This window comes from Sinocyclocheilus anshuiensis, unplaced genomic scaffold, assembly GCF_001515605.1.
Source record: "Sinocyclocheilus anshuiensis isolate Anshui unplaced genomic scaffold, SAMN03320099.WGS_v1.1 scaffold101, whole genome shotgun sequence".
Taxonomy (NCBI): domain Eukaryota; kingdom Metazoa; phylum Chordata; class Actinopteri; order Cypriniformes; family Cyprinidae; genus Sinocyclocheilus; species Sinocyclocheilus anshuiensis.
The window spans coordinates 1,429,173-1,442,620 of record NW_015540892.1 but is presented as its reverse complement, the minus strand read 5'-3'; the positions used below and the strand labels follow the sequence as shown (position 1 = coordinate 1,442,620).

The 13,448-nt window shown below is 40.8% G+C and overlaps 1 protein-coding gene across 1 annotated transcript in view; it reads left to right on the top strand.

Moving 5' to 3' along the window:
• The first annotated feature begins 3,355 nt into the window (after window positions 1-3,355).
• Window positions 3,356-13,448, top strand: part of tmtops2a (teleost multiple tissue opsin 2a) — a 24,141-nt gene continuing 14,048 nt past the window's right edge. Inside the window, exon 1 of the mRNA XM_016486628.1 lies at window positions 3,356-4,300. Within this exon, the coding sequence (XP_016342114.1) occupies window positions 3,931-4,300 (370 nt within the window). The 5' untranslated portion in view covers window positions 3,356-3,930. The remainder of the gene's footprint in view (window positions 4,301-13,448) is intronic.

Here is a 13,448-nt window from a genome sequence, read left to right as displayed (position 1 = left end):
TCTGCTCTTTTTTATATATATATATATATATATATATATATATATATATATATATATATATCATGTGTTCTAGCGAAGCTTATGTATTTTGTAATAAGTCAGACAATAGCCTTTTACCTTGTAACTTTATATTCCAATTGCAATATAATTTCTCTAAAATCTGCCTTTACATCTCCCCGTTTTGACACTGTTGCATATAATTATAACTGTATTTGTTTGTTTGTTTGTTTTTTGTTTTGGAATTGTGATTTTGATGTATATTGTTCATTGTCTCTTATGACTGTGACTTTATTTCTCATAACTGTGACTATATTTCACATCTGTGTCTTTCTAAATGTCACAATTGTGACTTTATATCTCACAATGTTACTTTATTTCTTACTTTAAAGTCAGAATGACCTTTTTTATTGGGAGGAAACTTCCATTAGGAAATTAGATATGTTGCACAGAGAGAAAGTACAGATTTTTGGTTTGTTTGAAAGTTTTTAATCCCTTTTTATGTTTTATGAACTGTTTACTGCAGCATACAAATGTTAACAAGAGATGCACTTATTATCATTATAGTCACAACAATAAAAATAAAATTTTTATATTATAGTCACTGCAAACAATAAAAATGTGCTAAAATGAAGTGAGTTCATTCAGTCTTCACATAATTAACATAAGGCTGAACTACTTGAAATTGATGATGTGAGAAGAAATTAGAAGCTCATACATCAAGAAAATCCTCATTAATCTGTCAGTTGATTGATCTGGAGCATATGTATCCACCTTTTTCTTCAACGTGGAAATAAGCCTATGGGTGAGACTTCCGGTTCATTAGCCGCTATAGGTAAATAACGAGGAGAATAACAACGTGTAGTAAACGGTAAAACTGTTTGCACTACAAACCAGTGTGTTCGTAATTAAGATAATACATTAAAATAATATGATAAGACACACCAACGTTCAATATCAAGCAGCAAAACAAACTGTTTTCTTCAGCTAAAAATAGCTGGACGGAGTGGACGCAGATGAGACCGGAAGCCAGACCCACAGAATTTACAAATGGCCGCGCCCATTTTTACGACAAGAAAAAGGTGGATAACAATTTGTTATATTTTAAACTATTTTTCCAATTAAATTCAGAGCCCTGTGTCTTACTACAAGATCCTATCATCAATTTCCCAGCATTTGCTATCAGATCATGCTAGACTTTTTAGATTTGTGACCTTTTGGTCTGTTTTGCATTTCTTTCAGATATGTCATGTCACTCACTCCACACACTATATGACCATAAGTGTTACAGAGAGTCTCATTAATGGACCTCTGGATCATCTCAAATGTCAGACTTCTTATAATATGAGATCATTGTCATATTGTTCCCCTTTCAGATGCCTGTGAGTCATGGCCGTGAGGAATCTTAAAGGTGCAGTAGGAGATACAGCGCCATGTATCTCTTATCACGTGCAACGTTTGTTCTATTCGACCGTAAGTGCCCTGCTAAGTGGACTTCACCGGATATTCCGCCATGATTCCAGTTCAAAGCGAGCATATATGTTCCATACAAAGGGCATTAAAGTGTGCGAGAAGCTCACTTCTAACGAGCTGGTTATCTGAATCGGGTGTGTTAACTAGGGAGTATGTCAATAGGAACACAGTTCATGCATGTAGCTCACTTCTAACGAGCTAGTTATCTGAATCAGGTGTGTTAACTAAGCGAGACATGCAAAATATGCAGAGCGGGGAGGCGCGAGGACTGGAATTGGGAACCGCGTTGGGCTACATCATGTGTCATTCACCGGTGAGAAAACGTTATAGTACAGTTAGTAATAGTATTACAATGCCAGGAAGGAAGATCGGGTTGTTGATGTTTGTCTGCCATTCCCGCTCTGTCTGCACAGCATGCGTGAATGCGCTGATGACGTATCCTGTCTGCGCGAACCGGGTATGCAAATACATATGTTGACAGGTAGGTAGGAAAGCCAATTAAAACGCTCAGACCGAGCGTTTTGATTGGACGAACATTTCTTGGTCCTACACCTTCCACAGAATGTAATTACTTAATTATTGCTATCGGGATGTGAAGAAAATTTCAACCAGCATAACGAAAAATGTTTCTGAAGACAATCACCTATTGCACCTTTAAGGGCTTGGTTTCACATGCAGAAACCCTGGTATGTAATGCACAGCATGCATCTGTGAATGTGAAAATTCAGAATCCTAATGTGAGAGCTTTTTTATTATGTTGCAACAATACAATATCTGTGGTTGAGTAAATAATTGAATTAACATATCTGATACAGAGGGTCCTGTTTTGTATTGAGGCAACCTTGTTGTATTGACACCATGTCACTCAGCCTTTAGTGTGCCCCATGTAATATTGTGCTCTGTGGTGCTGTGGCTAATGTCTGGATGTCAGACAGTGGGAAGACACATAACAAGGATAATCAATGCATTATGAATTTAGAGGCCTTCAGTAAAACAGTTTAACCTTATGTATGGAATAAATTGCCAGAGCATGACTAAACAGACAGGGTCATGGTGAGCATAAATCCATGTATTAAAGTATTTGGTACATGGTAAAATGACAGGACAAGGTAACAAAACTTAAGTTGGAATCCATCTTTCCTTGTCTACAGAATATCAAGAGCCTCCAAAGTTGTACAGTTTAAGAAAGAACTTCAATATCTGATTTACATATATGTTTATAATAACATACATGTAATAACACATATTGTAATAACATACGGCGCGGAGAGGGGGTTGGGGGATGCATTTGCGGACCATGCCACCCCAAGCAAGTTACTGGCCTGCTGGCCCCCCTGGAAATAAATGAATGGCCCTATTGTATGTATCCTGGGGTTGGCTCTGCCCCTATAAGTAGCGTCCAGACTATATTAGGGATGGTAAGATTTACCAATTTGCATCAGTGCATCGACATAAAAGTTAACGATGCGATGCATCGATTTAAAGAAGTGTGCATTTGACACTTGGTGCATTGGACACTGGACACATCGTTTCTAACATATTTGCATTGAAAACTGATTTATTTGTATATAGTTATTAGTAGATGCTCTATATATAAATTAATATATAAATTCAACGAGTAATTTTTTTTCAGTGTGGACACCAAGCAAAGGGTTCAATATAGTAATATTTTTACTACTGGGTGAAACATATGAACATAATAATGTTATTGTTATAATTACAATAAGAATGCCTATGTGCAAATAGCCCCCATGTATAACATTGTAACGTAAAATATTACGCATGATGATCATTTATGGAGTGTTTACGTCACTTAGTATAGTCTTCTCAATGCTTGTTCCACACACACACACTCTTCCGCTCTCAAGCTCGCTGAAGAGGAGGCAAACTCGAGATGTGCGAGCCTCGCCGATGAACTCATCAGCAGCAGGAAAAGCTGAATGTGTCCCAAATAGGATGCCTCTTGGTCTTGGTTACCGTTACGTTTTATGAGCATATCTCTTATTTAGCTACTCAGCATCATGTCAAGATAAGATTAACTTCCTTTATTCGACTTCTGTCGGTGAGATTTTGACTGTATGTAGCTGTAATGTAGGCTACAGTTTAACAGTCTGCAAAAGTGTTTCATGTCCCTGTTGACTTGCTTTAAATTTAGCATTAACATTAGTGACAGGCTTGAATTTGCGTTGCGATAGCGGTATCCTCAGCAAATTAAGTTTACCTACAGATTTGTTTGTGATGGACTGGGAGGCTTTTTATTTGGGCTGCTGAGCCCTGAAACTTTATTCTCGTGCTGTGAAGACACTTGTGAAGATTTGACCACAACATTAGAAGCATGAAGTGAAACTCTTCACAGAACTTCTCGTGAATGGCATGGTCCACGCTCAGGTGTAGGGAATCTCCGAAAGAATTTCGGAGCGTGCGATAAAAGTAACATCAGTTGAACAGTGCTAAGCGAAGATGTTTTCTGAAGAAGCTAATTTCAGTTACACTTCAAACGGCACGGATGAGGACTTGCTATCGGCGCTAGATGACGACTGGAGCGACACTCCGGCTGAGAAACTGTCACGGACGGGACACAGTGTGGTCGCCGTTATTTTGGGATCTATTCTGGTATTCGGGATCCTGAACAATTTCATCGTGCTGGTTCTGTTTTGTAAATTCAAGACCCTGCGGACTCCTGTAAACATGCTTCTGCTCAACATCAGTGTGAGTGACATGCTCGTCTGTCTGTTCGGAACCACGCTCAGCTTCGCGGCCAGTATCCGCGGCAGGTGGCTGGTGGGGAAACACGGGTGTATGTGGTACGGCTTCGTCAACTCATGCTTTGGTGAGTAAGAACTTGAATAAAAAAATAAACCAACAAAGAATGCAAGATGCGCGTAGGTACAGCCATTGGGGATCTATCTATCTATCTATCTATCTATCTGTCTATCTGTCTGTCTGTCTGTCTGTCTATCTATCTATAATGAGCAAAAACAGGTTACAGACAGTAGGCCTACGTGATCCGCATGATTCTGTTTAAAATAAGAATCACGATTTATTATTAGCTATTATCATTGTTTTGCTTAGTATTGAGATCACCATTTTCTCACGATTCTGAAAAAAGTTTGTCAGTCAGTGCTCTAGAAAAGCTGCACATAATACAAGTTATTTGCCTCAGTCTATTTAAAATGCAATAAACAAAATGTGAAAAATAAAATATGTAATAGTGGAAATGCCATAGGAAAAAAATTATTTAAACTTTCATGATGTGTCAAATTTGTAACACACACACACACACACACACACACACACACACACACACACACACACAACCAATAAAAAGTTTTGGAACATTAAGACTTTTTAAATGTTTTTAAGAGGTCATCAAGAAGCCAGCATTTATTTGATCCAAAGTACAGCAAAAACAGTAAAAATGTTAAATATTTTATACTATTTAGAATAACTGTTTTCTATTTGAATATATTTTAAATGTAATTTATTCCTGTGATTTCAAAGCTGCATTTTTAGCATCATTCTTCCAGTCACATGACCCTTCAGAAGTCATTCTAATAGGCTATTCTTATTTGCTGCTCAAAAACCGTTAATATTACTATTATGTTGAAAACAGCTGAGTAGATTTTTTTCAGGTTTCTTCTATGAATAGAAAGTTCAGAAGAACAGCATTTATCTGAAATAGAAACATTTTTTAACATCATAAATGTCTTTATCATCATCACTTTTGATCAATTTAAAGCATCCTTGCTAAATAAAATTACTTAGCAAGTAATTTCTTGAACAGAAATTCTTAGATTCTTGAACAGCAATAATTTCAGAAGGATCATGTGACAATGAAGACTGGAGTAATGATGCTAAAAATTTAGCTTTAAACACAGGAATAAATTAAATTTATAATATATTCAAATACAAATCATTTATTTTAAATATAAAAATATGTTTCACAATATACTGCTTTTGCTGTATTTTGTATCAAATAAATACAGGCTTGGTGAGCAGAAGAGAATTCTTTCAAAACATTAAAAATCTTACAATTCAAAAACTTTTGACTGGTAGTGTGTGTATATATAATAGTTTAAGCGAATTTATTAAATTAATAATCCAATTACTCACTCAAAGACAGCTGTGAGTTTTTGAACAAACTGGATGAATGACTGATTCAGTGACACATTCATGGTGACAGTCACTTGATACTACTTTTTGAATCAAGATCACAGATTATGATATTAGCCTAATTTCTTTTTCTTTTTTTAATTTTGATTGACACAAAATAGACTCAATAGACTCAAATAGCTCAAAAAGACTTATGGAAGATTATTATTATAATTTTTGCATTCACATTTGGTTTATTGCTTCTGATTACCACAAAATTAGTGTTTATTACAAAGAAAAAAAATTAAATCAACCAATCAATCAATCAATCAGTGAGGGTAAAGGTAATGAAGTAATGCTAAATATAACTTCAGCTGACCATTACTACACAGAAAAATACAAAAACAGTTTAAGTTCTTGATTTTGCCAATAAGAAGAGTGTTGATCGATAAGCCTTGGGTTAGGCACTGGTGATTTGTAATTAATATATACTATATATATATATATATATATATATATATATATGCAGAACTGGTCATGCAGAATATGTGCTATGTGCTTTAGAAGTGCTCATAAAATATGCATGCCAATAAAGTTAATAGTGAGCATTGGCCACTAAACTAAAGTGTTACCATAAAAATTTGGTAAAATATGGTTGTGGTAACTCTCTTTCTTTCTCCCACACACTAACTGCAGATTTATATGTAACCTTATTGGACTTTGAAAATTATTTGACGAAAGTCACTTTTGAACCACCCTCTGTAAATCATTCTGTAATTGCTGAAAAGTATTTTAAAGTTTCAGATGGATTAATTTGGCCATTTAAATCATGCAGTAACTAATACAGTCATGGCCAAAAGTTTTGGCTGTGACACATTTTGTGTTTTGCAAAGTTTGCTGCTTCAGTATTTGTAGAATATTTTTCCACGTCAGAAGTTTTAAAGGCTTTTATTGGCAAAAAAAATATATACTGAGTCAATATTTACAGTGTTGACCCTTGTTCTTCATTACCTCTGCAATTCGCTCTGGCATGCTGGATATTAGATTCTGGGCCAAATCCTGACTGATGGCAATCCATTCTTGCCATATTAGTTCTCAGAGTTGATCACAATTTGTGGGCCTGGCAGTGTTTTTGGGCAGAATTATGAGAGAGCCCACTCCCTTGGTTGAAAAAGCAACCTTACACGTGGATGGTCTCAGGATGTTTCACTTTTGGCACAACACAGGACTCCTGATAGTGTTCACCTTTTCTTCACTGAACAATCGATTTTCCAGATGTCCTAAACAGTTGGAAGGGAGCTTCATCAGAGAAAATAACTTTGCACCAGTCTTCTGCTGTCCAATCCTTGTACTTCCTGCAGAATTTCAGTCTGTCCTTGACGTTTTTCTTGGAGAGAAGTGGCTTCTTTGCTGCCCTTCTTGACACCAGGCCGTTGTCCAAAAGTCTTGGCCTCACTGTGCGTGCAGATGATCTCACACCAACATGCTGCCATTCCTGAGCAAGCTCTGCACTGGTGGTGACACGATTCTGTAGCTGATTCCTCAGGAGTATGACATCATTACCTATGGCATCATTACCCGGCACGATCACAGTATAAAAGGGCGCCGGGAGAACACGTCATCCTCTTCTTCGTCTTCACGACTGTTTTGTTTGAAGCATGCATTCCGGTAAGAACGTATCTTTCCTCTTTAAACCATGGCGAGCACTAGTAAGGCGTTTAAGAAGTGTGTGGATCTGTGTCCTCGTTATTTGACACCTGATGATACACATGATCTTTGCGTCTTTTGTTTGGGTGAAGAGCACGCACGCGATATACTCGAGGGGGCAATCTGTGTGCATTGTGAGCTTTTTTCAATGAAAAAGCTCTGCTCTGGTTTATCCCTCTTTTCGAGGAAAGAGGGACAGCCATCAGCTCCCCGCGGTTCACGACCTGCCGCTGCTGAGGTACGGAGGAAAATGAGCTTGTGGGGATCGCAGGTGGACCTGGCTGATGAGTTGAGAAAGGGTCTTTCCCTTTCGCGCTCGTCAGTTGTGGACGAGAGTGAGTTGCTGGATGACGCTGCTATTTCTTTTACATCGTCTGATCCAGCGGCTAGTGCTCTGCTGGCTTCAAGCCAGGAAGAGCAGGAGATGTCAGGTGAGGATGAAGAGGTTGAGACCGAGTCCTCTCATTCCTCCTGCCCTGCGTAAGCTCAGTTGCTTGAGGTTATGGAACGCGCCACGGTGAGGCTTGACTTGCCGTAGAAGCGGGTTAAGAAAGTGGCGCCTCGAAGCCGCCTCGATGAGCGTTGTCTTTTTGATCATAACCCTCCAGCTCAAGTGAGCCTTCCATTTCTTCCTGATCTCCATGTGGAGATCAAGAAGGCTTTGAAAAATCAGTTTTCATCCCGCATCCATAGGTTTCAGCATACTAGTTATGCCAATATTGAGGGGATATGTGAGAACCGTTATGAGAAAATGCCCCCTATTGAAGAGACGCTAGCCAGATATCTCTCTGTGGGTGAGACATATTTTCTTAAGGCTCCCTCCCTGTCATCCAAACCCCTTTAGGATATATCTCGTTTGAATGGCAGGGCGTATGCAAAAGCAGGACAGGCTGCAGCTTCGTTGCACACCATGGCGGTGCTACAGGCTTATCAGGCCGACCTGTTGAAAGACCTGGATAAAGGCCAGGGTTTATCCCCTGACCGCGCTCGGTTGCCTTTAAATCCTTCATTCCATGAAGGTCCAGGTCTGAGCCTGAACAACAGAGGGGTCCTGGCCCATCTCGATCTAAGAGTCAGAGGCGGGCACAGAAGACTAGTGTCGCGACTCGCGCCCCTCCCCTGCCTTCAGGTAGGGCTCAAAGGAGGCGTGAGTGAAAGGGTAACAGGCAAGATTTGAGGGAGGTGATCCAGACGAGGCGTTCTCAGCGTTCTCGTCCAGACCAGAGTAAAACCTGAACATCTTCTCACCTCCTTCCGAGAGTTTTTACATCTGCTCTCATCTTTCTCCCCTTAATTCCCCTGAAGCCACCATCCCCTCCACCTGACGAGGTTAGGTCGGAGCCTACTGCACTCGCATTAAAGTCTCTCATGCTGGACCTATGATGTTTTGGTTAGTTTCTATGTCCCATAGAACTACCTACTGATGGTCCGGACCCAAGTGCTCTTCGGGCTTCGCTTTCAGATGATACCCGTGAGCTTGAGACATGCGCGGGAGCCGTGGTTGGTGAGTACGATCCATTTCATCCATCTATTGCTAGTTTATGTGAATTCACTAACTAGTTTCTCCGCAGCGCTACTTGGACCTGTTCCTGTTTTTCTGACTTTGTTTTAGGGTTAGGACCTCTGCGAGCACCTCCCCTGCTAAAGGAGCACACCCTCTGAGGAGCAGTAGCTCTTCATGCATGAATGGGTTAATGGGTCCCGTTGTTTCTCAGGTTCTCTTCGGGACTGATTAAACGGGACCCATGCATCGAGATAGAGAGCATAAGACTGCATCAGTTGATGGTCTCTTATTGGGCCCTGCTAGACTGCCCTTCTAATCTAGCGCTGCCTTCTGGTCGAGCTGAGAAATGCTCCCCTCACTGCGAGGGCTAGCTATGAGCCTATCGCTCCCAGTTTGTGTTTTGAGGGCCCGAATCAGCTTGAGAGATGAGAGCGCTGCTTCCGAGAACTCCATATGCAACAATACTGAGTTGTTAGGCCCGTCCTGTCGCCTCCTTGGTCAGTTGCCTCTATGCTGGGACCCTGTTGTTCCCTGTTAAAATGTGCGATCCCCTTTTAAGCTGGATTCCATTTCTGATGTACCATTTGCAGTCAATCTGCTCCCCAGACATGGCCGTGCTCCCCTCACTGCGGGAGGGTCTTTTATGAGCGCGCCGGTCCTGGGCAGATTATGTGAGTCCTTCTCTCTACTTGAGAGCTAGGTACTTTGCCCCTGGGCTATTGATCGCTTCGGTCGAGCTGGGTTCCTCTCCCTTAGCTAAGGGTCGAGCCCTCCGCTCTTTGAGCTCTTTGACAGCGACATCAGGTAGTTTGGCTGCTTGCTGCCTCCCTGATTAGTTGCCCCTATTTGGTCGAGCCTAGCAGTGCTCCCCTCACCCCAGGGTTACCTTTGAGCATGCCGCTCCCAATTGAGCATCTGAGGCCTCCTCTCATCAGGTCCTACGCTTTGGAGCTCCATTGAGCAGCAGCCTCAGGTTGTTAGGCCTCTCTCTGCCTCCCTGTTAGGCTGCTCTCTTTGTTGGTCGAGCTTAGCAGTGCTCCCCTCACCTAGAGGGTCACCTATGAGCATGCTGCTCCCAGATTGAGCATCTGAGCCCCCCTCCTATTTTTGGAGTTGGGCCTCTGCTCCTTTGAGTTCCGATTAGCAGTCATGCCAGGTTGCTGGGCCATCTTCTGCCTCCCTGGCGGGTTGCTTGTTGAGTGAGCTAGCTGTGCTCCCCTCACCATGGGGGGTCTCTTGCAAGCACACTGCTCACTTCTGAGCATCTTGAGTCCCTCTCATTTGAGAGTCGAATCCTTCACTCTGTGGGCTTCGCTGGGTAGCACATCTGGACTCTGCCTTCCTCTTAGGCTGCTCTCTTGGTGTGCTCAGCAGTGCTCCCCTCACCCTGGAGGGTTATTTACGAGCACACTGCTTCCCAGTCGGGCACTGGTGTCCCCCTCTCGGTCTGAGAGCTGGGTGCTATGCCCCTTCTAGTTATGCATGAGTAGATGCCCGGAGTCTGTTCTGTGACTGCTATGGTTGAGTTGGCGATACTCCCCTCACATGGGGGGTTTTTCTATGAGATACGCCTTTTCAATCCACATGCGCTCTGAGCACGCGGCCTCCCGCTGAATTAATTGCCACTCCCTGAGTGTGCCACAGTCACGTAGGGTTCCTAGGCCTGTCTAAGTGACCATTTTTGTTACCCCTTAGTAACGGTGTTTCTCAATCCATGCTATGGTAAGTGCACACGCTGAGCTTCTGTGCACTTACTAAAATCCACATTGTGGTAATGCATGCTAGGCATTCTGCACACTTTCTAAAATACTGTATGCTAAGGGTTACGCGCTGTCAGCCTCATTTCTTTTCTCTGAGTGGGTTAAGCCCCGGTTTTCACCTTGGGCTCCACTCAACCTATGTATCCCTGTTGATACATTTCTGAGCAGGGTGTTGCTACCAAAGATCTGTCGAGTCAGTTCTTTGAGCAAGCTCATTCAGAGCTGGCAGTAGCCCCTTGGGTGACAGGCCAGGGTCCGGTTTTTAGGCACCTGGCCGTATCCCCTCAGAGGAATCTCTTTTTTTCTGATTCCAAGCCTTTGAGCTCTGCCCTAGGCTTGGGCTTCCTAGCCCAGCCCTTATCAGGTAAGTTGTTTAGGGTATGCAGCTCAGGGCCTTGGCCGGAGGGGATAATGTCACTGACAGCCGTCAAGGCATCCTAGGGGCAATGCCCATGGCTATGGTAGAGTTGGTACTTAGTGCTCGCTGTGGTTTCTGGCATGCACTCCCCTCAGCATGGCGGCGTGGGTATACCGTTCCACATATCGACCCCTAGAGGATGCAATTCGAAGTTCCCTTGGAAGGGAATGTCTCAGGTTACGTATTTAACCATGGCTCCCTGAGAAGGGAACGAGACACTGCATTCTCTAGTTCCCTTGCCATGCTTCGGACGCAAGTTTCAGATGAAGAAGCGGATGACGTATTCTCCTGGCGCGATCACAGTATAAAAGGGCGCCAGGAGAACACATAGTGTAATGACGTCATAGGCTGTAACCTGAGACGGTTTCAAGTAATAAATTTGCCCCATGTTGCATTTTTAAGGCCTGTCCTATGTCATGAAGGTCATGAAAAACAGTATTAGGGACACATTTCTTTATAGAGCAGCAAAGATGACTGGGATATTAAGTATATAGTCAAAATGTGTAAAAAAGCTTGACTGTTTAATTCTTGCATTACATCCTCATTAAGAACATTAATTAGAAAATGTAGCAGTTGTCATACGCTCTTATATTGTGATACAATGCTCATTTGCATGTGTGTGAGACCAGGTTGGAGAGCTGCATACAGTGTATCCATGTTAATCTCAAATTGAGCTTATTTCTTGTCTTCACTCAAGCATGTTGGGTCTAAATCCTTATGAGCAGAGTATCCTCTTAAGCGCAGATAAACATGATTAAACAGCTTTGAAGATAAGAACATGCTGTCCTGTTAGAAGAGAGGCCTGCGGAGTGATTTGGGAACATTAGGGAATTGATTGCATAACTCACCTCTTCCCACGTAAAGCCGGGGCTGAGGAACTTCAGATCTGAGGCCAAGAATAAGCTCAGGATCGGCCCTCATGACAAAAGCACTTTCAGAGAATATGTGAATCCATCTTTTAATTAGAAATTATCATCAGATGATTGATGCTGAGAGAATATTTCCTCTCCAGAATTATAATAATGACAATTAAAGTCTCTCATCTTCAACAGATGATATTATGCATTATCCTGACACCCACCTGGTTTCCATTTCTGATCAATCTCTCCAAGTAGTAACTGTAATGTGTCAGAGTATCAATTTTGATTTGCAAAACATTGTAATTACTTCATCCTTCTCTCATTAAGAATGAGAAATGTGTCAAACTCTGTCCAGTCCATCATATTTCTCAGCACAGAAGGAAGTTATTTTCTGTGATTCACTCTTTCTGATTCATTACTATTGGTGAATAGCAAAAAGAAATGGAAAAACACTATGTTCTACAAACCAGTGTATTTTTGATTGTGATAACAAACTAAAATGATATAACAAATATCAGTTTGCAGCATAACAGACTGTTTTGTATACTTAAAATAACTGGTAGCGTATTCAAAATATATCAATCTGTATTTATATATCAAACACTTCTCTGGCAAGGTCCCTGCTGACAGAAACTAATTCCAGCAATAATAACATAACTCTAGCTTTAATTACTGTATCTATGTTCTTTAGCTGAAAATTATCTTTAATCCATAAGATATTGTTATTACGATATATAAGATCTTAAGTTATGCAAGATATTGATTTACACTACAAATGCTTTGGTGTTTCAGTTTAATAAAGCAGATTTATGAAACAACAGGCCATGGAGAACAATATATCCTAAGATACCCAAATATATTTTATTCCATAATTTCTAATGTTCCTCAAAAGACTAATAGCATAGTGCTTGCTCTTGCACAGGTAACTAGTATTGAGTATTGGAGCCTGGCAGATCAAATATAAATGCCATTCAATTTTGTGAGATTTATGAAATTGATTTTATATTAACGGATCATTAGAACATGCATTTCATGTGCTGCTTTAGTCACATAGGCTGCATTCTACTTAACAGGGTTCCTATACTGTGTTCACTGCTCCCTACACACTTAGCAGAGAGGATATCTGCAGGAGTTCTCTTCACTTGACAGAATTCAGAAACATAGCACAAGAAAGCTTTTCAAACAAAACATTTCACACTATATATACAGTATATATTTAAAGTACATCTACTATGCACTAATAATTTGTCCATTTGTACAGAGTTTGACTTAAGAGTCCAAATACTTTTGGGGCCCACTGTAATTGTATATAAAACATCATGTATATTTATATAAAATACATACAGGGGTTGGACAAAATAATATGAACATCCATTATGAGGGGTTAATATAACTTGTGAAGGCTACAGCGAAAAAAAAACATAAAAATAAAAACAAATGTTGTGATTTTTTAAATCTTTTCACTGTCTATATTCTCTGTGTTAAAATCAGTGTAGTATAAGTTGTGTTTAGTTTAAGCCATGAGTGAAATGGGTGACTTGTCAGACTTCCAAAAAGGGTAAATCATGGGAGCCCATTTAGGAGTGTCTTTAACCTTGACAGCCCTTTTTTTTTTTTTTTTTTTTTTTTTTTTTTTT